Source organism: Lethenteron reissneri, chromosome 22, assembly GCF_015708825.2.
Source record: "Lethenteron reissneri isolate LAM-NWPU_2019-01 chromosome 22, ASM1570882v1, whole genome shotgun sequence".
NCBI lineage: Eukaryota > Metazoa > Chordata > Hyperoartia > Petromyzontiformes > Petromyzontidae > Lethenteron > Lethenteron reissneri.
The window spans coordinates 9,714,868-9,741,954 of record NC_083800.1 but is presented as its reverse complement, the minus strand read 5'-3'; the positions used below and the strand labels follow the sequence as shown (position 1 = coordinate 9,741,954).

The 27,087-nt window shown below is 40.9% G+C and overlaps 1 protein-coding gene across 1 annotated transcript in view; it reads right to left on the bottom strand.

Moving 5' to 3' along the window:
* The window catches only part of ADGRA1 (adhesion G protein-coupled receptor A1), a 265,969-nt gene that overhangs the window by 182,947 nt on the left and 55,935 nt on the right, over window positions 1-27,087 (bottom strand). The window contains exon 2 of the mRNA XM_061556541.1: window positions 15,889-16,100. Within this exon, the coding sequence (XP_061412525.1) occupies window positions 15,889-15,891 (3 nt within the window). The 5' untranslated portion in view covers window positions 15,892-16,100. The remainder of the gene's footprint in view (window positions 1-15,888; window positions 16,101-27,087) is intronic.

The window sequence follows — 27,087 nt, the reverse complement described above, 5'->3', positions numbered from 1 at the left end:
CAAAATCGTACGTGCTTTAGGGCTGCTGTTTAATTCAACTGCTTCTACCATAGCCTTCTACCATAGACAGTTAATTGGTACAGAAAGGCCTTCCCAATTGGGTGTTTTCCCCCATACAATGTGGATAGCCGTGTTTAAATGTGGGAAATGTATTTCATAACGTGTTTGGAAAAAAAATAGTAAAGACTATTGTTGATATACTGTACATAAAAGGCGAAGGTACAGCCCTGCGATTGCTTTGCTCACACCACTGACAGTCAAACAGCTTCCACGAGAGTGACTCTATAGGGGGGGGGGGAGGTATTTGGTCTACTCTGACCAGACATTACAGAAGAGGTGGGTGTATCCACACTTTACGTCAGGCTACATAAAATCACATTGCATTTGTGGTCTGGTAAGAAAATAAATAATACGGTGTTTAATTATATTCCAAATGCCTTATAATAAGTGGAAATATTTTTGGGTAATCTCCAATCAAATGCATTACAAAGGGAATGCTTACACTGACAAAACATCATCAGAAAGGCAGGTTTGGAGATGTTCCACCAGTGACCTTACTTAAATAGGACTTTTTGTCATGGTGTAGTGCCAATTTAATTTAACTCACGGGTTTTGCAAAGCAGCCATATAAATTGTCATTAGGTCCATAGCAAATTTGGTTAAACGCATTTTTGCTTCCCGCTTATAGTTTTCACCATATCAGACATCCTGATTAAGTCATATTTTTTTTGTTGAATATGAATGAGCGTGTTTCCATGGATTTTACACTGTCAACTTTTCATTGGCAGAATTAACAGCCATTGCAAATGGGTGCAATGTCACTGGATCATCAAGCCACGTGGACAAAATAAACCATCACAGCTTTGCAGATTGTAAATGTATTAAATATGCTATTTGGATAAATGCTGACTGGTGTCAAGACTTAACAGATTGCTTTGGAATTTTCGGCGGGGCACAATTTGTCAGGTAAATGTATTCATCAAGAAAAAAAAACTCCCAGTTGTTTTCAAATTCCTGAGATCTCAACACCACTATTATGATGTAATCATGACATTTCTGCCATTTGCAGAGAGCGAAACAGAATTGAAAACCCCTATTAAATGTTAGCGTCCGTTGCCTGGATAATGAATGTGTCCACCGCCCTTTGATGTACATGTGTAAGGACAGTACGGGGTGATGTAGGGACAGTACGGCTCGCCGTGGCCATGGTTACTAGTTAACGTAATGGAATAGACAGGGTCACGTTAGGGTAATGTGGGACCTAAGTGGTTGCTAATAATGATTGATGCGACAAGCTTTGACAGGGTTGCGTGAGAGAAAGCAAGGGACCTAACGGTCGTAAATTGTAATTAGGGCACAGACAGACAGGGCCAGGTGCAGTGAAAGAGAGTTCGGGAATAGGGTCGTGGCCGGGTCGTGAGGGGGATAAAAGCCGGCGTGAACCAGGGCTCTGGGCTGCTGTTGTCGGGGAATTGCCGTCGCCATCGTCACCTTAGAACGAGTCGTCTTCATCATTCTGGAGTGCGCACCTTGTATTCTTGGAAGGCTAGAGTTATGTTGTCTCAGAATAGAGTTATTTAAGTTACCCAAGTGTATATAGTCACTCATGGTTACTTGTTAAGTTATCAGTGAGTTGACGGACTTTATTAATAATAAATATACATATAACTGAAAAAGACGGTGTCTCTGAGAGCTACATTACACATGCACTCGAAAACGACATTTGCGAGGCTGGGGGTTATGCGCATTATCGTCACATGGGAATGCGAGGGTGTGTGCAGCACTGTCAATGGGCTTCCAAAGAGCTTGGATACAGAGCACACTCCGATCGCTTGAATGCGCTTTACAGGTACCGTGTGCATGCAGAGTGTAAAGTTCATGAATGTTGGGCATTGCAAGCTATGCTTTGCAGGCCCTGACAGGACAATTCCTCCGTGCATGTTTTTCACACAAAGCGTGGAGCACATTAGCAAGCTCAACAAGCAAGAGAAAACAATGCTACATACGCACATTGATGTCTGATAAGACTTTTACATCTGATCACAAAAGCTCAACACGTTAGTCAATAACACTGCCCTAAAGAGGAAACATTAAATAACAGGTGACATCTTGAGCAAAAGCCCATCTTAGTAGCAGAGTAGGCCCATGCCTAATTGTGAATGCAATGGCATAATATATAAAAGTATATATAATAAATAATTATATATACTATTATATATTCGTTCGTTTCGTTCATTTCTCAGTCCGCTTGTCCTGGTGAGGGTCGCGGCAGCAGCATGTTGAGCAGTGGCGGTCCAGATCTCCCTTTCCCTGGTAACAGACTCCAACGGTGTGTACGAGTGACGAATTGTAATATTCTGTTTACGTGAAAACCCTTACTAGTTGGCTGTGTCGGGTGGTGGCAGGTTTAACGACACATTTATATATTTACGCGATCTAACCCAAAAAAACCTTATGGATGATATTGGCCGCGAAAGCCTACGTGTTAAACATTACTATACATTACTACACTACACTCTACACGACACTACTATGCACTAAACTATACACTACTATACACTACACTATACACGAGTATACACTACACTGCTATACACTCCACTATACACGACTATACACTGCACTACTGTACACTACTACACTATACACGACTATATACTACTATACACAGACTGGAGCTCTTCCTGAGGAATTTCCAGGTATTCCCAGGCTAGCTGAGCGACATAGTCCCAACAGCATGTCCTGGGCTGGCCCCGAGGTCTTCGCCCATATAATATGTATTCAAATAATGTATTTTCTCCTTTACAGCAGTGTTATTGATGAATGTGTTTCATTTTTGTCATATGTGCTTATGCCGCACTGTCAGCAAGTACATCATCACTTTCTTTGGTTTACATCTGATGAGATGTCATTCTCGTTAGATCTCAGAAAACTCTCATTGTGGCCTGGGGAATAGCAATGTTATTACACAGCTACTGCACAAGGGTTTTGCTTGCCAAGGGACTTTTAGAATCTTAATAGGACATATCACTTCTATCTAGCACCTTTAACGCAAAGTAAACTGAGAACACCTTTACCTTCCCCAAGAGTCTCTGCCAGAACAAACAACATATATTAGAAACATGTCCACAGTGTATAACATCGCAATAATCAATACTCATCAGCCATGTGGAAATACATTCTGCCTCTAGAAATATTTGTCATTCTTCAGCAAACTATACATAAGTCATTGGTTTACAGGAACATTGGTGAGTGTCCAGAGCTGGTGATGTATGTTCTACCTGCATTCCTCAGGGTACATTAATGTTGTAGCACGGCATTTACTCCCGAGTCAATAAGCTGTTCTCTTTACTTTTTTATGCACTTAAGTATCAAACTCTTGTTCAGCACATTAACTATTAAATCACTCAAATAAAATCAATAAAACACTTTTTTTGTTATTATTCTAATTAATGAACAACATCCCGGCACTTTCAGTCGGATTTAGTATAATACGTGACAAACAAGCATGCCATCTCTTCAAACTGATTCTATATTTAATTATTTGTCGATGGGCACAGACATCAAAATCATATTTTTTAGAAGTCAGTACAGCAAGTAGTTTTTGAATGGTCTATGCACAGAGTTGATTGTTCACCCTTTTCGATCTTCATTTCCTCCATATACTCCAGCTTCCTCGCACGAGAGCGTATATACTCCAACAAGGAATAGAAAGTGAGCTTTCCAACATGCGCGTGCCTTCTAAAGTATCCACCACACCTCCGATTAGTACAGTTGGGCTACGTACGGTGCGAGAGAAGCTCAACATACTTACATACATTTTTTGAGAGAACATACACAGGTTAAAGACGTGATTCTATCCGATAAGAAAAATAAGTGGAAGCATAATTCTCGGACTTTTCCCAAGATTGCACCAGATGACCTTCGGCAACTGTCCAGTCACACTTCACTACAAACCTTCAACATCACGGGCCAAGAAGGTAACGTTGACCAACTGAAGAGAGCATGAACTCCCCTCGTGGAGGCAGTGGCATAAAACCTTCACTGCCCTTGCGGGCATCGAGCACTTAAGCCGCTAAACTTGCATACAGAGAACGGGAGTTTGAAGCAAGACGGCCCCCACTCTTTTACGGAGCCTAATGTGAGGTGAGCAGGTGGGGGTAATTGGCGGGAGCACATTCATGTTCTGCGGAAGGTTAGTTCACAAGCTCATACATCGCGTGTAAATTATTGTATTTGTGGTGGTTGACCGTGTGCTTTTCCCGTGCTTTTTCTTCTTGCCCCCCTCTTCCCTACCCCCTTTGACGTTAGGTTATCTTTTCCATTACTTTTTTCCCCTCCCTCATGTAAACTTTCCCTCATCCGCTCGTGGCCCCCAACCCAAATGGGGTAGTCAGCCAAAATGCTCTCCCCCTTCACTAAGCTCTGTCGCGGTCGATCTCAGGGGCTTTTGTTCGCGTAATTTCTGCCCCCCACCACCCCAGCTTCTGTACCAGGCTTGCGTTGCAATGAAATAAAAACAAAAAATTAAGACAAGCGAGGCTTAGGCAGGACACGTCGCTGAAATGAGGATGGCCGATGGTCAAGAACAATGATGGAGTGGCAGCCAAGGAAGGGTATGCTGCCTGAGAGGGTATCCATGGAGGTCACGAGTGAGGAAATCAGCTCATGTTGGATGGGATGCTACATCGCAGGAGCATGAAAGGTGGTGGCAGTTATGGAAGGCCTACATCCAATTGACAATTGTCGATGATTAGCGGCAGCGATCGAGCTGGATTTAGATGATGTAACGTTATGGGAAAAGGGATATGTCAAACATTCCTTATCAGGATCTTTTTGGAAATTAATTTTGAGACTTCGTGCGGTGTTTCTGGGTAAACGGAATTTAGTTTCCTTACGTTAATATGACTATTAATGGTTTCTCATAATGTGGTATACAAACATATTTTTTGTGTAAACAAACTTGTATAAAAACTGACCCAACATTTCTAAAGCTAATGTTATTCCTGTGTTCGCTCATGCGCTGATGCGAACACAGGGAGCAGGTGTGTGCACATATTAAAACTCACGTGGAGAAATTATGTCCTTGACTTAATTACTGATATCTTTTATAGCTATCACAGCAATGGGGATGAAAAATCTATTAATTTTTTAAATGGATATTTACGTTATTGTTTATCAGTCCACTGTTTCATTATGTGATAACATATTTCTGTTGATGGACCTGGAATGGTGGATGGGCAAATACAAACTATCCTCGATTAATTCCATCGTATAAATGTACGTGCTAAAATCAGTTTGTATAAGGCATGAGAGAAAACAATACTTCAAACTATATACTTGTTTTAGCGCAATACTTAATGAGGTGTGCTCTGCAACGATGTGGAGGAAAAACTGTTACGTGCAAAAGTGACATCGTGTTGAAAGTCTCCGAATGTTATAGTGGCCAGTTCTTCAGGGGACTTTCTGTGTCAGCAAGCACAGAGAACATAACGCCTAGTTTCACACCAGCCACCAGTTCCTTTATCGTGCTGACAATGCAGAAAAAAGCATGTGCCACATTTTAATACTGGATACAATTAGAAAATACACTCTCAATGGGTTCAGTATGATCAAATAAAAAAATATAACTAGACTTGTGAAAATGTAGGCAACCACAGATGTCTGGACCGACATTTCCAGTTTTCTTGGCCTCGAATAACGAATACAAATGTAGACATGTAAAATGCACAAAGTTCACTTGCTCTCTAAGACAAAAACTCAGAGGCACGAGGCACCACTGACAAGCTGGAAATTAATGGAAGGCAGCCAGGTGGTTAGCCGGTACAAGCAAGTGCCTCATCTCTGCAGTCCTTTATATAGTAAGATGTTTTTAAGATCGCACTCATAACACACAAAGCACTTGCCACAAATCAACCTCGATACCTTTGATGATCTCGTCAATGAGCATAAAGGATCACGCAAAATTCAGTCATCCTCACAGCAGCTTTTGGCTGGCCATCGAACAAAGACAGTTGCTGTATCGTGTCTTTTCAGATGCGCTTCTGCGGCCGTCGGGAACGCTCTTCCTTCATATATTAAAACGCCACTGGAGCTCTGCACTTTTAAAGCTAGATTGAAAACTAATTTCTTTAGAACTACTTTTTGTGTTCAGTTTCTTAGCTTTCCCCCGCAATTCAGATAAGCACAGTTGGCTATGTATGGTGAAAAATAAGTTCAAACATACACACGTGAATTTTCAAGACAAACCTCTACTAATCCAGACTGAGTGAGGAACAGAACAGAATGTCACCTTATTCTCCCTATACACGATTCATTGCCCTTTTTTCTGGTCGCTGAGGTCTAGTGACCAAACGAGGGAGGAGAGTATACTTTCAGTGAGCAGGTGTCGACCAAAAGTCAGTTTGTAAATGAGTGAAATCAACATTTAAGAAACGTTGTTTTCAACAATCTTTAAAGTCATGGTAGATTATGTTAGTCTATGTTTTTGCAAAATTCTACATTTTTAAATGTTCACCAGTTTGTAAATATAATATCCCCGTATCTGTTTCTTTCTCACCTAAATTAATTTCTCTCACCTTACATATCCCTTCTAAATATTTATCCCACCTATTTCTCTTCATTCTATTTCTAATTATACTCTTTGGGTCTTTCGGTAAAGTCACGTATATAGAAAAATAATAGATCACGACGTTTCGATCGCAACACAGGCAATAGTTTTCAAGTGAGAGCGAGAGAAAGCTACTGAAACAATGTCTTATATAGGCCTGAGATGGGAGTCTCCTCAGGGTAAGAGGGCGGGGCTAGAGATGGTCTCCCTGAGGTTGTGTCTCTATTTATATATCTGCATGGCTTCATGGACAAATCTTTGATGATAGCCAGTGGGTTTGCATAGTACATTCGTCTTGGAAAAATTTATTTCATGTGAGCCAACAACGTTAAAACAATTATTAGCCATGACCAAGGTATTGGTCCTACCGTGTTTCAGATCTGCCTTATGTTCATGAACACGGTCCAAGGCATGTCGTTTAGTTTCCCCAATGTAACTACTGCCGCAGACTCAGCTTAGTTTGTAGACACCGGGGTATTCCATGTCAGGCATCACATCCTTCACAGATGGGATCAGATCACAAATGTTATGTACTGTGTTAAATCGAACCTGATCTTGTGTTCATGATTTTGGAAATATTTTTAGTAACCCCTGCTATGTATGGTAAGGTGATGGTTTTGATTGGGTCCTCAGATGATTCTCTCCCCAATATTGGTGTGACAGCTTTGCGGATTGTGCGGTCCGAATATCCATTGATCTTGAGGGCTTGGTATACGTGCTCCAGTTTACTGGCTAGGTGGTGCTGGTCGGAGATGCAACCGGCCCTATGGTGTAGGGTTTTGATGAGGGAATTCTTCTGGGCTGGATGGTGGTGGGAGTCAGGTTTTAGATAGGCATCCGTGTGGGTGGCTTTTCTGTAGACAGAGTGTCCTAATGAGCCATCTGGTCTCTTTTCGATTAAAACATCCAAGAATAGTAGCTTGCCTTCCTTTTCCACTGCTATGGTGAATTTGATGGCTGGGTATATGGAATTGATGTGGTTGAGAAATTGGTTCAGTGCTAACGAGCCATGTGGCCAAGATGACGAATGTGTCATCTACGCATCTCTTCCACAAGGAAGGACGTAGGGTGGATGCCTGGATGGCATGTCTCAAATTGGTCCATGAAAACATTAGCTACCACTGGCGATAAGGAAGAACCCATTGGGGTACCTTCATCTTGAAACGTCAGCATTCAGTCCTTGTTGGACCAAATTTTCAATGATTGCAATGGTGTCAGGAACAGGAACTTTGGTGAACAGAGATACCACATCAAAACTAACACGCAAATAACCTTGAGATAGTGAGATGTCTTTAATTAGAGAAACCAAGTGAGCTGAATTGAGTACAGCTGAGGTGGTCTTGCCAGTGAATGGAAGCAAGGTTTCAGATAAAATTGGGCCAGTTTGTAGGTGGGTGAGTAAATGGGATATTGTCTGAATGCATCTCATATATCATTGTTGTCGTCTATGTTAACATTTCTGAATGCATCTCTCTCCTATCCCAATTAAATAATTATCTCCAACACAAGAAATGTAACTCTGCGTACATATTTTACTGCGTATAATATTGCCAGTGAAAATGTATAAATGTTACATTTATACAGTATCTATCGGGACACGTGTTATATGGCTGTGGCCTGCAGCTTTGAGCTCTCAATGCAAAATATGTGGACACCTGATTTAGAGATCAGCGAAGTGACAGGAATCAGAGTTTGCAGATTCTGAATCCAATTGAATTTGTGATGTTTACAGGGTCAGTCCAGGTGCCTAGGTCTTGGTAAACTATTGCAAGGTAATTGACACCACAAGCTTATTGGATACTCATGAGGTCGGGCATACTCATGAGGCTCGTGGTTCAAGCCCAGCAGCCATCCTGGTTGATATAATGGTTGTATCAGCCACATATATATATAAATCAGCCATCAGCTTCACAGCGAACGTTTAAATACCGTGACTTCATTTAAATAAGAGGAGGGCCATATGTGCTGGTGTCACGGTCCAAATATGCCAAATTTTCAAATTACGCACAGATGACCTGATTTGCTTAATTGCATAAAACCACATAGCCTACATCACCCCATACTGGAAGACTATACCCATCTGAAATGTAGCATCTCTGCAATACTCTTGCAATGCTATAATGGCGCAAATACCAATACATATATTCATAACACCTGTTAAAGTCACGGAGATACATGAGCATAGGTATAACCTGAGAACAGCCATGGTCCAGCACAATTATAAAATGTCTTTAGCAGAATGAAGCAGACAATTTAATTATTATAGCCTCTCATCACTGCCACCATCGATGGCACATTATATATTTGCGAGACCTTGATAAGTAGTATTCTTTGTGTGGCAGGTAAGCAGCAGATCATTCGAGCTGGTATGTGGAAGGACATTCTTGAGCTCGTTTAATTAGGTGTTTATTGATGTGGTCTTGAGGCAGAGGTTTCCAAGGCACTGATATAATCTCAAGAATGAAGGCATATTCAACACATTTGAACAAATATCTTTAGTGCCACCTGTAATAAAAAAGTGAAGGTAAATAGGAAAACATAATGTGTTAAATGCACTTACAATATGGGACCTCCTTTGCCAGTACCAACATATGATAATAGGTTTTTCCTCTTTTTTCTGGCAACCAAACAGGTGTTAAGATGTTAAAACACCAAATTGAAAACTTTTACAAGGAATCACGTTAATGCAGACATGAGTCCTTGGAAAAGGTTTCAGTTTGGTGTTTTAACATCTTAACGCCTATTTTGTTGCCAGAAAAAAAGGGAAACCCCTATTATCATATTTTGGTACTGGCAAAGGAGGTCCCATGATGTAGACGCTCACCCTGTGCTCTAATTACTTTGGGCTGTACGCCTTTTGGCTTCCTCTGGTCTAACCCGTTTGAGACGAGGCTCAAAAGAAAGCTGTCTCTGGTGTGGACCAATCAATTTCAAGGACAATGCATATATTATCAGAGTATGTTTTTTGTTTGCAGTTTGACAACATTGTGGTTAATGCAGACATGATTCCTTGTAAAAGGTTTCAGTTTGGCGTTTCAACTTCTTAACGCCTATTTTGTTGCCAGAAAAAAAGGGGAAACCCCGATTATCATGTTAAATGGACAGTTACACCTGGGGGAAACCGTTTAGAACAACATCCACCGGAGTGATTATAATTAAGAAATCTGGCATTTTAGGATTTAGATCCGAAGATTATGTTAAAATATATCATTGTTTGGTGCCACAACTTCAAAGAACTTGACAATCAGGTTGGCCAACCGACATTGAATATTAACGTAATCCTAGCCGTCCAAAAATATTATTATAATTTTACATTTTCAGGGCCACTTGGATATTTGAAAAGAATGTGTGAGTGTGTGTCTACGTGCAAATCTACTTAAAAAGGAATCGACTTCCTTAAAACGTGAGTTTTTAGTTCCATTGAAACATTCCTCTACAACAATAGAATTACTGCTCATGATTGCATTTAACCTCAATGATAGTCCAAGTATCAATTATGGACTCCGAGATAATCTAAACATATAACCGGTTACTGGTAGCACATGCCTGTAATCTGGCACTGTGGAGGTAGCGAAGGTTGGTGGATCCCACACACATTAATTCTAGATTTGAAGCTTTCGTGACTGCAAGGATTCATATTCTTAGATTTTTGCGGTAAAGTCACGTAGGTAAAAAATTAAATTGATAAAAGTAAAATAAAATAAAAATCACGACGTTTCGGAGGCAACACAAGCTTCCGTCTTCAGGTGGAACCGTCACAGCCACGACAGCTGTATCAAGTAAATGAGAGATTACAAGAGCTACCACTCCGTTTTATAATGGTTGAAGAGGGGAAAGGCCAAGTACGGCACACTTTTTATTAATATGGTAAGGTGAGGCTTAAGACTAAGAATAGACTGCATAACAAAAGACTGAGCCTTTGTTATGGAGAGGTACGGTTTGTGACTACGCCTAGCCTACATAACAAAAGTGTGAAAAAAGGAAAAACTAAACCTGGTAAAACAAGACTGGCTGTCAATAACCTGTAATAGTTGTCTGTCAAATAAGATGGTCCAAATAAGTGTAGTTAAATCTTTTTTGCATGGTGAATCACATCTTTCCAATGATTACTCAGTTTGTAACCATCATGACGGTTGAAATTATGTCTGTGTTTGTATATTTGTATGGCTTCGTGTACAAACCTTTGATGGTAGCCAGGAGGTTTGCAGAGCACCTTGGTCTCGGAAAAGACAATTTCATGAGAGCCCACAGAGTTGTAGCAATGATCGGCAACGGCCGAAGAATCAGTTCTGCCGTGTTTCAGATCTGACTTGTGCTCGCGGACACGATCAGAAACATGACGTTTCGTTTCTTCAATGTAGCAATCACCACAACTGCAACTCAATTTGTAGACTCCAGGATACTGTAAGTCAGGAACGACATCCTTCACAGATGGAATCAGATCACGGATTTTATGCACTGTACTGAATCGGACTTGGATCTTATGTTTGTTTAGAATTTTGGAGATCTTTTTGGTCACGCCTGTTATGTATGGTAACGTGATAGTTTTGGTTGGAGTTTCATGTGGCTGTTTCTGTATGGTGGGAGAAACAGCTTGGTGGATGGTGCGGTCAGAGTATCCGTTCATCCTGAGGGCCCGATGTACATGTCTTAATTCACCGGCCAGGTGGTGTTGGTCAGAAATGCCATGGGCTCTGTGGTATAGCGTTTTGATGAGAAAATTCTTTTGAGATGGGTGGTGGTGGGAATCCGGTTTCAAGTAGGAATCTGTGTGGGTGGCTTTCCTGGAGACAGAATGTCCCAAGGATCCGTCAGGTCTCCTCTCAAACAGAATATCCAAGAATGGTAGTTTACCATCTTTCTCCACTTCCATGGTGAATCTGATGGATGGGTGTCTAGAATTGATGTGGTCCAAGAAGTGGTTCAATGCTGGGAGGCCATGTCGCCAGATGACGAAAGTGTCATCCACATATCTCTTCCACAGGGAAGGACGCAGGGTGGATGTCTGGATGGCGTCTGATTCAAACTTTTCAATGAACATGTTGGCTATAACTGGTGACAAGGGGGAGCCCATAGGGGTACCCTCATTCTGTTTATAGAAGGTGCCATTCCAGGTAAAATAGGTGTTGGTGAGGCAATGTCTAACCAGTGCAGGTACATCAGAATTCAATCCATGTTGGACTAAGTCCTCAATTATTGTTAGGGTGTCCGGTACTGGGACTTTGGTAAACAAAGATACTACATCAAAACTGACGAGGATATCATCAGGAGATAGTACCATGTCCTTAACCATAGAGACTAATTGGGTTGAGTTGAGTACTCTGCTTCCCTTCACAGGTCTTGCCTGTGAAGGGAAGCAGAGTATCTGATAGAACACGGGCTAGTTTGTAGGTAGTAGAGTTTATCGTCGACACGATGGGTCGTAGCGGGGTGCCTTCTTTATGGATCTTGGGAAGACCATAGAGTCTGGGAGGTCGAGCCGCCGATGGTTTTAGAGAGGGACGTTTGCTTGGTTCGATTAGGGAAGTCGAATTCGTGATGATACTGTTGGTTTTTGTCGTTAGGCTTTTAGTGAGATCGTTTTTAATTTTGGAGTAACTCCCATCATTAAGAAGGTCCAGGATTTTGTTGTTGTATGAATCTGTATCCATGATGACCGTGGCATTGCCCTTGTCTGCCGAGAGGATGACTATATAATCTCTCTTTTTTAGGTCCGCGAGTTCAGAGCGTTCGTTTTTGCTGATGTTACTAGTGGGTTTCTTAGCATTCTTAAGAATAGTAGCTATTTCAGCTCTTGCTACATCCGCATGGATGTGTCCCATGCCTCTGAGGGCTACATCAATCTGAGAAATCACATCCTCTACTGGTATATATTTAGGGGTGACGGCGAAATGTAGTCCTTTGGCCAGTACCGTTTTTAGATTGTCAGAAATTGGGATGTTACTCTGATTAATCACGGTCTTGTTAACATCCAGCTTTGTGATGTGTGGCTCTGGTTTCTTCTTAGATAGGAGGTTGAATTTAGAAATCAGGTTAGCTTTGCATTTGGCTGACATTGAGTCAGCAGAAGCAGAAGTCATGTTATCAACGTGGTTCCAATCGGAAGGTGACATTTTTTGTGTTAACATTAAATGTGTTTGTAAGAGAGTCTTGTCTAAATTATCGAGTTCAGATCGGAGTAACCTTATTCGCCAGGAGTAGATGGTACAGCAAAATGCAGACCATTGTCATCTGACCCGTCTCAGAATTAGAATAAGAATTTTCACGTAAACTGGAGGAATCTGATGAGCTATGAAGCTCGTTTTCACAGATGTCCAGTAGGGGAGGGTCAGAACGTTACAACAACAAGTAATACAAAAACATTATAGGAGTGCAAAGTATAGGATAGGGAAGTAAGTCACCACAAATAAACAATTACAGATAAATTAAGTATATAAGTACAAATTTGCAAAAGTATATTTCAAAATTCTTCCATATGAGTGTTGCCCCCTTGCACACATAGGTCTTCTGTAGGTGCTCCGGTTTTCTCCTATGTATATAAACACTCATTAATTGAATTAAAACATCTTAACATATACAGTGAGGGAAAAAAGTATTTGATCCCCTGCTGATTTTGTACGTTTTCCCACTGACAAAGAAATGATCAGTCTATAATTTTAATGGTAGGTTTATTTGAACAGTGAGAGACAGAATAACAACAACAAAATCCAGAAAAACGCATGTCAAAAGTGTTATAAATTGATTTGCATTTTAATGAGGGAAATAAGTATTAGACCCCCTCTCAATCAGAAAGATTTCTGGCTCCCAGGTGTCTTTTATACAGGTAACGAGCTGAGATTAGGAGCACACTCTTAAAGGGAGTGCTCCTAATCTCAGCTTGTTACCTGTATAAAAGACACATGTTCACAGAAGCAATCAATCAATCAGATTCCAAACTCTCCACCATGGCCAAGACAAAAGAGCTCTCCAAGGATGTCAGGGACAAGATTGTAGACCTACACAAGGCTGGAATGGGCTACAAGACCATCGCCAAGGAGCTTGGTGAGAAGGTGACAACAGTTGGTGCGATTATTCGCAAATGGAAGAAACACAAAAGAACTGTCAATCTCCCTCGGCCTGGGGCTCCATGCAAGATCTCACCTCGTGGAGTTGCAATGATCATGAGAACGGTGAGGAATCAGCCCAGAACTACACGGGAGGATCTTGTCAATGATCTCAAGGCAGCTGGGACCATAGTCACCAAGAAAACAGTTGGTAACACACTACGTCGTGAAGGACTGAAATCCTGCAGCGCCCGCAAGGTCCCCCTGCTCAAGAAAGCACATATACATGCCCGTCTGAAGTTTGCCAATTAACATTTGAATGATTCAGAGGACAACTGGGTGAAAGTGTTGTGGTCAGATGAGGCCAAAATGGAGCTCTTTGGCATCAACTCAACTCGTTGTATTTGGAGGAGGAGAAATGCTGCCTATGACCCCAAGAACACCATCCCCACCGTCAAACATGGAGGTGGAAACATTATGCTTTGGGGGTGTTTTTCTGCTAAGGGGACAGGACAACTTCACCGCATCAAAGGGACGATGGACGGGGCCATGTACCATCAAATCTTGGGTGAGAACCTCCTTCCCTCAGCCAGGGCATTGAAAATGGGCCGTGGATGGGTATTCCAGCATGACAATGACCCAAAACACACAGCCAAGGCAACAAAGGAGTGGCTCAAGAAGAAGCACATTAAGGTCCTGGAGTGGCCTAGCCAGTCTCCAGACCTTAATCCCATAGAAAATCTGTGGAGGGAGCTGAAGGTTCGAGTTGCCAAACGTCAGCCTCGAAACCTTAATGACTTGGAGAAGATCTGCAAAGAGGAGTGGGACAAAATCCCTCCTGAGATGTGTGCAAACCTGGTGGCCATCTACAAGAAGCGTCTGACCTCTGTGATTGCCAACAAGGGTTTTGCCACCAAGTACTAAGTCATGTTTTGTAGAGGGGTCAAATACTTATTTACCTTATTATAATGCAAATCAATGTATAACATTTTTGACATACGTTTTTCTGGATTTTGTTGTTGTTATTCTGTCTCTCACTGTTCAAATACACCTGCCATTAAAATTATAGACTGATCATTTCTTTGTCAGTGGGCAAACGTACAAAATCAGCAGGGGATCAAATACTTTTTTCCTCACTATAGATGACTGCAGAACTTGTGAAATCGTTGGTGCTGGCTGACCGCCTGGCTGCCTTCCAGCTTGTTCGTGATTCCTCAGTGATTGTGAGGTGCGAATTTAGATATATAAAACATTATTACAACTAAAAATGCGTCGGTATCTCCACTGACAAATTGGCAAATTGTGGCAAATAATGAATATCACGCTTGTCTCTGACCATGTTCGGCAGCAGAGCATTTCATTATCACTGTTCAGCAAGTAAAAAGCCAAGGCTGGAGGTCTGTTTTCAGCTTGCATATTCACATGCTTGATAATTAGGCACATCAGGACTGTGCTTTAATAAATGAGCATTACCCACATTTCCAAAGCCTGATAATCATCAAGCGGGGATGTTAGCACCAATAGTGAAATGTTTTCATTTCAGAAATAACTTTTATCATGCACGACCATTTTTCATAAGACGGGCGTATAATTTTTTTTAAAGAAAAACGTATAGTTTGAAATTAGCTCCCTCTGCTTTGTAAAAATACAACAATTCCAAGGACCTGCACCAATAATGCTGGAGTAAGAGCTGGTTTGATAGATACAGTGACAAGGATGTAAGTTTATGTAAGCTGAGAATGGCCAATATAAAGCAATAGATGTTCAAAAAAGTTAATTTTGTCACATTAACTAATCACTGTTGACTTTCCAATTATAAAAACCATCACATATTTGTTGATGTGCTGCAAAGGAAACATGGATAATAACCTTCTCTGCATCACATGGAGGCAGCATAACACAAGAGTTATTGAAATAACATTGAGGATGCTATGTGCCGAGTAAATAGTAACAGTGTCGCGTGCACTAAAACTAAGCATACGTCAAAATGATGCACACAGACTTAATAAACAAAACCTAAATTCATGTTATAAAAATGATACATTATCCGGAGTACCTCTCACCTCGAGATTGCAACGAGCAGTCCAGTAATGATAAAGTAAGGGTGACCAGAGTGTGGGTGCCACAACGCGGTTGAAACAATGCATCATCTCAGTAGCCTCTCCACGACGTATAATAATTAGAGCAAGACGAGGCACGTGCAGGCAACGGTGGCGGTGGCTCGCGCCAGCTTACCATGAGCGATTGTTGGCAGCGCTTGAGGCAGTTAAATGGGGTATCGACGTGACGTTCTCGAAGCAGGACTAGCAGACAGCCATTGATTTTTCCCAGACTTGCAACCAGCCTCGCTCGGCTGGTGGCTGGCTCCGCGGCGCGTTGAAAGCGGCAGCGCCGGCTTCGGTGTCTTCGGCTTTCACACGACTCGAGCTTCCTCGGCCGTGGACCATCTGAAATGCCACAAGGACAGCGGCGGGTCGCTTTTTACAAGTCCCTCCGCGACGCTCGAAGTAGGCGCATTTTAATGAATCGTTTTGCGCTCACACGAGTGCAACCTGCGTTAATGTTGGGGAGGTCGGTCTTGCTTGGGGAATCATCCGCACGGGATTGCAGCCTTCTGCATGAAAACGTTATCAGAATTTGCCATATTAGGGAGAGTCGGATTGGGCACGCAATATGCTTGCAATTAAATGCTGCCCCCCCCCCCATAACGTAGTGATGCATGGCAGGCACAATGCAGCACTTTAATTGTCCTTATGCTCAAGAAATAAAGGGCTAAAAAGCATGAATTGCCCCAAAATGCAATTATTGTTATCGAACTGGTTTCTAATTTTAATTCATTCGTTAAATGCGTTGATATATGTTTAAGAATCTAATGTTACCAAACTTCTAAAAAGAAAACTCTTATTATAATAGAAGTTCACGAATAATTTTTTAGACCAACGTAGAGCAATGACCGCATCAACATTTGGATGCAACTGTCATTGAACAACTAATGCTGTGCTACACTTGCATGTGTCATTCTTGAGAACTATATTCGTAATTTGATAACCTTCAAACCATGAGCATTCATCAACAACAGCATATGGGAGCCATTGTTAGTGCTGAGTTAATATCGCCAATTCAAGTGTCTTAATTTATACACACAAACACGTATTTAATAATACAAATAGTATAAATGTACAGCCCTTGGTCAAGCCGCCAATGCATAAAGGCTTCTGCCATGCTGTGTCGATCAAGGGAGTTTGACCATACGTCATCATGCATATCAGTGGGCTGTTGAAGTGAGTACCCAGGACTGTTCGGGCATCCCCACAACTGCACAATGAACACGGTAGTTCAGGTTACCATTTTCATAATGCAGAGTTATAACCACTGCACTCCACTCCACCGTGTGGTGACATGGCATGAGGAGGCTCTCAATCAGCAGTGGAACTCCTCATATTTTACACTTGATGGAAGATAACAAACATTTTCAATTATGTTTGACTTCTATGACCTTGAGCTCGATATAACTGTTACAATATACACGCATTCATGTCTCAGTGTGGCTAAAAAATACCGGTGCTTAATATGTACTGTATAGTTGTAAGTGATTTGTCACAGTGCCAAAAAGGAATCCACTACTCGGGGGAAAGGCTGAAACCAAAGTGCCGATACAATTGGCACACACAGGTGCAAGAATTTAAACCAGCAGTGGACATTATCCACCACTATTTGCAAAAGTAAAATCACTGAGTTGATGCAATATGCATGCACCTCTACAAGAGGAGTGCCATTAATGGGCAACTTGACAGCTGCATAATTTTACGAACTACTTTATGTACTGTAATAGTATTCCTACGACATAATGTTTAAGCCATCGACTTGAATGTAATATAGCAGGTAAAACGTAGTCACATACGTTGGGATAAATATCAGTGGCCAAATTAGATCTCGTAAGTAATATACGAAGTCAATGATCTACATAATAACGATTGAAATCGTTGGAAATAATTCAAAAACAAATGTTGATTATACAAAATATGCAATGCCTTCTATGTTTTCTGCTGCGGTGACTTGATGCTGATAGTCAGCTCAGATTCTCTGGTGACTTCTACAGCCTGGGTGTTTTTGTTCAGTTGTGAACAGAACAGTGCCGCTTGATGGATGACGTCATCCTGTAATCCACAAGTTGCTGATAAGAGGATGAAGTGGCAGGAAAATAATGGTGAGATTTTCCCACAGCCACCGGGATTCACTGATAAGAGGGTCACAAATGAAAGGCATTCGAATGCATTTATTAATTTATAACTTACAGAGATTTGACCTTTTGTAAAACAATGTGTTGCATCATTTGAAATGTTCACTGTGCAAGTGGAACATGACCGTCAATAGCACGACAACGTGATGGCAATGAGCAGATCAAAATGCGCAGAGTTTATGTAATACACTGTATCAGAAAATGTTTTTAATTGCTCAGTTGATAAATTGGGTTGGTGCTCATCTTTGTTAGTGGCAATGACCCATGGGTGGAAATTCCATATTTCTATGAGGGGAAGGGAGGGTAAATCTCTCTTTAGGAAACCACAATTGATCGTGTTTTGCAAATCTGCAGTATGCTCGCCACAGTTTGCAGTCAAAGAGACAAAGCTCTTCAAATATCAATTTTAAAACCATTTGTGAAACATTCAGTGGCCTACACATTAGAAAAGTAATTTTTTATATAACTTTTATATAATTGAGATTTTTGCTTAGATAATTTGGAAATGGATACATTTTGTGTGTAAAAAAAGTCATTAATTTCAATTTCAATGCTGAAATTTGTCTGAACATGCTAATGATTCCTCGTAAAAGATTTCATTTTGGTGATTTAACATCTTATCACCTGTTTTGTTGCCAAAAAAAGGGGAAAACCTATTATCATGCTAATGAGACATTTTTGGTCATGAAAAATAACAATAATTTAAATTAATCAATGTTAGTCTCTCTCCCCCAATGGCTCTAACAAAAATGTTGGGTCTTGTGATTGACAAAAAAAAGTGAAATTTTTTCGATTTTTCTTATTTTAAATTATCAGAAGATGTATGTAACATAAGGGAACTATGTATCTGTAGGGTTGCTGCTATGATCGCTGCTTAGTTCTCCTTGAGCAGCCGTTTCAACTAATCGGTGCGTGTTCCTTAAGTCCCTCCTTTGCCTCTGTCCACCCAACATTATACATGGGTTACAGCATGTCGTGGGGTAAAGTGTGGGTTCTCCCACCTCTTCCAAGATGTCTGCCCAGATTGAAAGAGTAGGCCAAACACACTCTTAGAGGCTCTCTGCAGAGTTCCCTCTCCTGAAGGCTGTTTTGGCAGCATTTTCAAGAAATTCTAATGCTGCACCTTTACTTTCACCGTGAGATGGCAAATTTAAAACTGATGTAGCACAACATTCAACGGAATTTAAGCCACATCCATTTGCAGAGGTGGCATTACATATAAGAGAAGACAGCTGGAATCTCTGATAATTCTGCTTCACGGTTTATTCCGTAGTTGAAGCATTCTGAATATTTAACCTTGTGCCTAAATAAATAATGATTGAATAAAAAAATATACATATTTGCTGTGTATTTTATCTAGCAGTTAATACAAAAGAATATAATACTGTGTAGTACCAGTATTTATTGTATATATTTTACGAAAATCTAATTAGGTATTAAATTAAACAATCTTGTGTCAGTGTCGCATGTGGCAAAAAGAGTCCCTGTTGTATTTTCAGTCATGTGTCAGTCATTAAATTTACACTCTTTAGATAACGACTTCTCACGCCGTTTTATTTTTACAGAAAAGTTTAACATATTTAAGGGTAGAGAGTTGTGAGTTTTATTGAGCCAATCACACATGAGTAGGTTTTAACACTTGTACATATCAATTAAAATTCACCATGGCAATTGAGTGTGCTTATAATACAGTAATTTTCAATAAGAGCATGATTGATTGGTTCAACATTGTTTTCATAAAATATATCCACATGTGATGGACACACCCCGTGTGTTTACAGTTTTGCTCTGATTGACACAAATTCTGTGCAGCATAAAAACGTGTTGCAGATTTTGACTTGCATAAAATGTCTGTGCTTATTTAAGTGTATATTCATGGCTGTGGCTTTCCGTGGCAAATTAGTTTGTTTCACGGTAAGATGTAACACATTTAAAAAGGTCACCAAATGCATAAGTGGCTGATGGGAAATGGAATACTTCAGATTTCCTCTCTCTTCATTGCCCTTTATAAATTCATGCAACTGTGCAGGGAAAGACATAATGTTCTCAGCAGAAGATAAAGGTGTCATTTAAGCAGCCAGTGACCATGCTATCAAATTTGCTCAAACAAAAAACAGATTTGTGAAGCATTGTTCAAATTAAAATAACTGAGATCAACTTCTACACCTGTTTTCAATGTCCGTCCATCGGTAGACATGCATCATTTTTCATGAACTACTATGCACACCCCTTTATGACCTCTCTGAATATCAATGTAGAAGGCTGGTGTTTTGTTTGAAAGTTTACCAAGCTGAGTGATAGAGATTCAGGTCACTGGACCTGTGATTTCGTGCATTGATAGAAAATGAAGGGTGCAACAATTTTAGCTTGAATTATAATGCATAAAATTTGTTGTGATCCCAAGCCATATGCAGCCGAACGGCTATTTAAAAATAAACAAAGGTCTTCGATATGGAAGAAAGAAGCCTCCACGATGATTGGTCGGGAGGCAAACTTTAAAGGAATTGGAGAATACGGGGTTGAACGGGAAAACAGAAAGGATCCGTTAAAGGGAGAGGACAGGGATTGACAAGAGGTAGAACAATGAGAATAAGGTTCGAGAAAGGGGGCTGGGGGATATGTAAGGGGAGAATAGGAGTGGGGACGCTCAGATGAGGATACAAGCAGGAAGATAAGAACGAAGCCTAGGGTCCCTCATCGTGGAAGTCGATAGTAGGTTTCTGTATTGTTGAAATATTTAATAAAAGTGGCTCTTCTTTTAACTTGTCGTCGGAGCCATTACACATATATTCACGTTGTGGTTGAAGTAGTGACTCCGATTGGCTGGAAGGGACATGTGAACCCATTACATCTAACCATTGAAACATGTATTGTAGACATGACAAACATTTGCTTCTCAAGGCACTTGGTCCTCTTTTAAACAATAACTTAGCAAGCTTGATTTTTTATCCAATATTGCAATGTACAAACTAAGGTACGAATGCCAGTGAGTCAGTACAATTTCCGCGGCTTTGGGCATTCGCTACAAAATGTATTGCCGTGCCATTTGAAATTCACAGGGGATTTTATTTTAAACATGAAAGCGGCCTTAGCTCGCGACTGCCCGACAAGGAGTCGCGAGGCGTGAGAGCGGCGTGGACCGTGAGAGCGCGAGAGTGGCCTCCATGCGACGCGGCCCTCTCTCTCAATCCGCCTTTGTCTGCTGCACCGTTTGCACGCGAGTTGCTTTCCTTTATAATTTTGTTGAATACCGTACTGTATCATACATATTTATTCATTGGCATTTGCACTTTAAAAAACGTTGGTGTGCATCGTTATTTAAAGGTAAGTTAAGTAACAACAGAATACTTTACAATATATTAACTCATTGATATATAGAGTTTATATGTTTAAACGTAATACATGTGTATGCCTCCTAACACTTTTTTTCCTTGTAAGATTTCAGGATTAACATTCTTGGATTTTCTTCAGACCTTTCACCCCTCACATGTACGTGCGTCTCCCTGTTGTGATTGTTGAAATGGGTTCAATAAAAAATGTAACAAAACTTTTTTTCGAGGATTTAATGTCCGCGCCGTTCTCCGGGAACATAACTCCGGTGAATATTAAGGGTTTACTTTATTTGCACAAGGTGGGAAATAACTCTCTAGTGATAGGCAAAATGTAACTGTTGAAGTGACAACTGGAGTAGTGCTATGGTATAATTTCGAGTCAGTCTAGTGCTCTGGAGGAGTCTAAAATAAACCAATCTTTAGCTTAGTGCACATTTTATGATGGAAAACATAAGAATAATTAATTTCTGAATCTCATACATCTCAATGTAACCTGTGTTACTGCCGTCGAAAATAGAATATGTTTTTATTTATTTCTTCAAGTACAGTAAAAATAACAAAAGAGTAATGTTGAGGGAAATTACTGTACAAAAAACATGCGGTTGTAACATTCCATACTATGATCTCCAAAACAATGACCACTCATGCAGGTTCATTCTCAGGAGCATATCTCCCCTGAAGGATTTATAGGAGGCAATCGCAATTGCAATCTTGTGAAAATATTTCTTAAGAGACTCCTGATCTATAGGATTTCTAGAGCCAATTTGCCCAGCTTGTGATGGGCTAAACAGCCAGCTGCCTGCATCACACACTTTGTTCAGAGAGGAAATTTAACCGCAGCCGCCTACTGGCCTGTTCTTGACCCAGTTGTGCATTCACGTGGGCTATTTTCTGGGTCAGCTAAGAAGAAAAAAACAGTCATTCTGATATGGCTTTCTTGCACAAAGGGAAATGAGTCTTCTGTATGGATTGATCAGGAAGCAAAAATGTGATAAATAAAATGGCCTTCATTTTCAAGTGCAAAAATGTAAAGCATAGTTTTTTTGTAATACTGTAGTGTTTACACAGAGTAGTTATACAGAAGCAAATTCATTTCTATCACATTGTTTGTTTATGTATTATCATTAAATAATGTTTCACAAATAGGTTTTAATTAAGGTGATACTGTGATGAGCTTAAGAGTCTTGGAATAATTTAGTATTGTATTGCATATAAAGAATTTGAGTTGGCAATACATTGTCTAAAGCCTAACAGCCTGACATTGATAAAAATTGATTATATAATGAACTGACACAATATTTCTTGTTAGATAATTGATTCATGTAATAATGAAATTACTACGTGAAACGCATTTATGCTGTTAATATACAATGAGATGTACATGTCAAACGTATTTAGTGAACATATTTACTTTGTCCATTAGCCACGTGTAGAAACTATGACATGTTATTGATCTGTAGAGAAATTGTAGCTGTAACACTACTCACAGCACAATACCCTCTAGTCGCATTTCTTTAGAACTGTTTTTTGTGTTTAGTTTGTTGTCCTTCCCCTGCACCTCTGTTTCGTGTGATTGGCTACGTACGGTGCAAAAGAAGTTCAACATACTGGTACATAGTCTCCCTCAGTAACACTGATATCTCTGCAGGAGAGGGGATTGCGAGCAATTGATACACAATTGTAGCCATGTCAACAGTACTAATCATTATTCACACATCCAAATGACACCATTTTTGAATTAAAATATATGACTGGGTTAAGGAGCAGGGTGATATAGCAGCAGCATGGACCTAACATGAACATTCCACCAATTAGCACACTTGCCACATCCAATCATATTTTAATAATTTCACATTATCTAATAAAGTAGGTTTAAAAATTATTAGTTGAATAGCCTAATGGGTAGTACCACTTTGCTATGTAAGTTGGAAGATTTCAAATATTCCACATTGAATCTTGTCTTCAGCTCGTTATGTTATAGAGCAGCATTGGCCAAACTGTGGCTGGTGAGCTCCATGCAGCACCCAGGCAGTTCAATTGCAGCTCAATAGTAACGCAGATCGCTGTATTAATTTTCTATTTTGGAAATGTATTTCAAACGGAAAAATAAAATCTGCGGAAGTAGGGGTGGCCCGAGGGCAATCGCCGCTGGCAGCTGAGTTAGATGCGTGCACTTCCATGGCGCTCCCACAGATTTTTTTCATTCTAAAATCCACAGAAAGTCAGTCAGTGCAAGCGGACTGGCTGCTTAACCACCGTGTGTGTCTTGGAGCACTTAGCGATATACAGATGTTGGTATATTCTTTGTCAGGTCAGGAAGTTTGGCCACCAGTGTTACAGAGTATTCACATCGTGCCAATGTTGTTTGCTGTTAAAGGAAACATAAAAGATTCAGTGACATATTTTGCCTGAGTCATGGTCCAAAATAGCCTAACGAAATTCCCATAACTGTTTTAGGTATGTCAGCTGTGGTGCTTTGCACACATCTATAATGCCATGGCTATTTTAATTATGTTGTTAGTGGTGTTTGGTTATGGTTAGCCCGAGTTAACCAGGGGTTCAGAAGAGAAATGCAATAGCATTGATCATACTGGTGGTCATATCACAGCATTGGATGTATAATGAGGTTTGCTGAGGAATATATGAGAATGTTTACGTGAAATTATTAGTGGAATTAAAGTACTTCAATATAGCTCTAATAGGAAGTTGTCACATCACAGCACACCATCCTGATCAATATCAAATAGTTTAGTAAGCCACATGACGATTACCATTTCAATTACGTGTTCCCTTCATTTCACCATTGAATCTGAACAAATGGATTGGGATGAAGATAAGAGTAATACAATGTATTAATAAAAACGTGAACGGCAAAATGTATTTTTCAAAAAAGTATTACAATGTTTTCCAATGCAATAAATAACGACAATTGCGTTATTCCCTTCAAATCATTAAAGTCCTGTGCAATTAGTCAGGGATTTACATGGCACATTTCTAAAGCTTGAATCACTTCATTTTCACCATTGGAACCTCATTTGCCAGTAAAAAATATGATAATTGTTTTTTTACCCTTCTATCTGGCAACAAAACTGACACCTTTTTTACAAGGAGTCATGTTTGCATAGACCACAATACCTGCAGCCATAATGCAAAAAAAAACATAACTCTGATAATATATGCACTGTCCTTGAAGTTGATTGGTCCACACCCGAGACAGCTTTCCTTAGAGCCTAGTCTCACATGGGCTGGACCAGATGACGCCAAAAGGCACACAACTCAAAGACAATGCACCATCAGAGTATGAGAGCTCGGAGTAAGCATTTACACGATTGAACCTCATTTGCCAGTAAAAATGTTATAATTGTTTCTTTACCCTTCTATCTGGCAACAAAACTGACACCTTTTTTACAAGGAGTCATGTTTGCATAGACCACAATACCTGCAGCCATAATGCAAAAAAAACATAACTCTGATAATATATGCACTGTCCTTGAAGTTGATTGGTCCACACCCGAGACAGCTTTCCCTTAGAGCCTAGTCTCACATGGGCTGGACCAGATGACGCGAAAAGGCACACAACTCAAAGAGCATGCTTACCCCGAGCTCTCATACTCTGATCGTGCATTGTCTTTGAGTTGTGCGCCTTTTGGCGTCATCTGGTCCAACCCATGTGAGACTAGGCTCTAAGGAAAGCTGTCTCGGGTGTGGGACCAATCAACTTCAAGGACAGTGCATATATTATCAGAGTTATGTTTTTGTTTGCATTATGGCTGCAGGTATTGTGGTCTATGCAAACATGACTCCTTGTAAAAAGGTGTTAGTTTTGTTGCCAGTTTGAAGGGTAAAAAAACAATTAACTCACTTAATTTTATTTTATTACTTCATATATCGTAGCTCATAAATACTCAATAACAAAAGAGAGCACGCAAGCAGTAAGTACCAGTATCTCCATAGAATAACCAGTTAACACAATGTAGTCCTAATTTTCTCAACCCAATTGGGCATGTGGAACCTCTGGTGGAGGAAATTCCACCAAAATGGTCTTTGGACCTTCCACTGCAACCAGGACCATCTTCAGTCGCCTTGGCTACGTCTTGCCACTGGGTACAGATGAGGCTGGTCGAGAAAGTGAGGTTGACACTGCGCAAATCATCCTCACTTAAATCTAAGTTCTGTGCACAAGTCATGGCACTTTTGCTATCGTCATATCCAAGTCCTGTGGTGATGGGTGAGCGACGAAGCAGCAGGCACGGATATGCTGGAAGCTGTAGCCGCAAACCTGCACGCAGGCGGCTCAGGATATTGGTCGTTTTCTCACTGGACCGAAGTAGCAGGGAAGTCCGGCAGCACCCTGAGCGACTGAGCAGCCCTATTCAGGATCATACTGTTCACCTCCATAGTGAGGAAAGGGTTAGAAAAGGTACCCTAAACATTGTCTGCTTAAAAACATCCTGGCCAGCCTACCGCAGCTGGCGGGATCCCATACCTGCGGTCGAAAAACAAATAAAATGAAAAAGACCAAAGTGATATCACTCACTGTTGGCGCCTGGAATGTGCGCACTTTGATGGACACATCCGGATCAAAAAGACCTGAGAGACGCACCGCCCTCGTGGGCAGAGAGCTAGCCAGATACAATGTGGATGTTGCTGTCCTTAGTGAGACCCGACTGGCCAATACTGGACAGGTGACTGAAGTGGGTGCAGGTTACACATTCTTCCGGAGCGGACGAGGCCAGGAGGAGAGACGTAATGCTGGTGTTGGTTTTGCAGTAAAAAAAAAACCTGGTCAACCGACTGGCAAGCCTACCCAAGGGTATAAACGACCGTTGAATGACCCTAAAGCTCCACCTATTGGGTAAAAAGGAGGCCACCATCATCAGTGCCTATGCCCCTACCATGACCAACTCTGCCGAGATCAAAACAAAGTTTTATAATGACCTGGAAGTCATTATTGTTGCCACAGCCAGCTCTGACAAACTCCTGATACTTGGTGACTTCAATGCCAGAGTTGGAAGTGACCATCAATCATGGAATGGAGTAATCAGTGCACATGGCATTGGAAAATGTAACAGCAACGGCCTTCTGCTGCTGAAGACATGCTCTGAATTTGACCTGCTCATCACCAGCACAATATTCCAACTACCAAAGCGCAAGAAAACTTTATGGATGCATCCACTTTCACACCACTAGCACTTGATTGACTACGTCATCGTGAGGAGGAGCAACCGGCACTATGTCAGGGTGACCAAGGCAATGTGTGGTGATAAATGTTGGACTGACCATTGTCTCATTATCTCCAAACTTAACATCTGGATTAAGCCTCCCTGACGCCCACAAGGAAAAAGACGTGTCAAGCATCTTAACATCACTTGCCTACAACAGGAACACACCAGACTGGCCTTTGTTGAGGCTTCAAGCATACAGACGCTTAGGCAGACTGGACTGCCCTCAAGACGGTGCTGTATTCTACAGCCCATGAAACATTTGGAATTCCCATACGTACACATCAAGGTTGGTTTGATGAAAATGATGCAGAAATCCAAGCACTCCTCGACGAAAAACATTGCCTGCATAAAGCATACCTGAATGACAGCAGCTCAAGCTTAAAGAAAACTGCCTTCCTCAACATTAGCAGGGTTGTCCAGCAGAGACTCAGAGTCATGCAAGACACCTGGCTGTGCGCAAAAGCTGAGGAGATTCAGTCCTACGCTAACAGTAACAACACCAAGTGCCTCTATGATGCACTCAAGCAGGTCTATGGTCTGCAACACTCAGGAACTTCACCTCTCCTGAATACAGATGGAACAACACTCCTCACAGAGAAGGACAAAATACTTGCAAGGTGGGCTGAACAATTCAGTG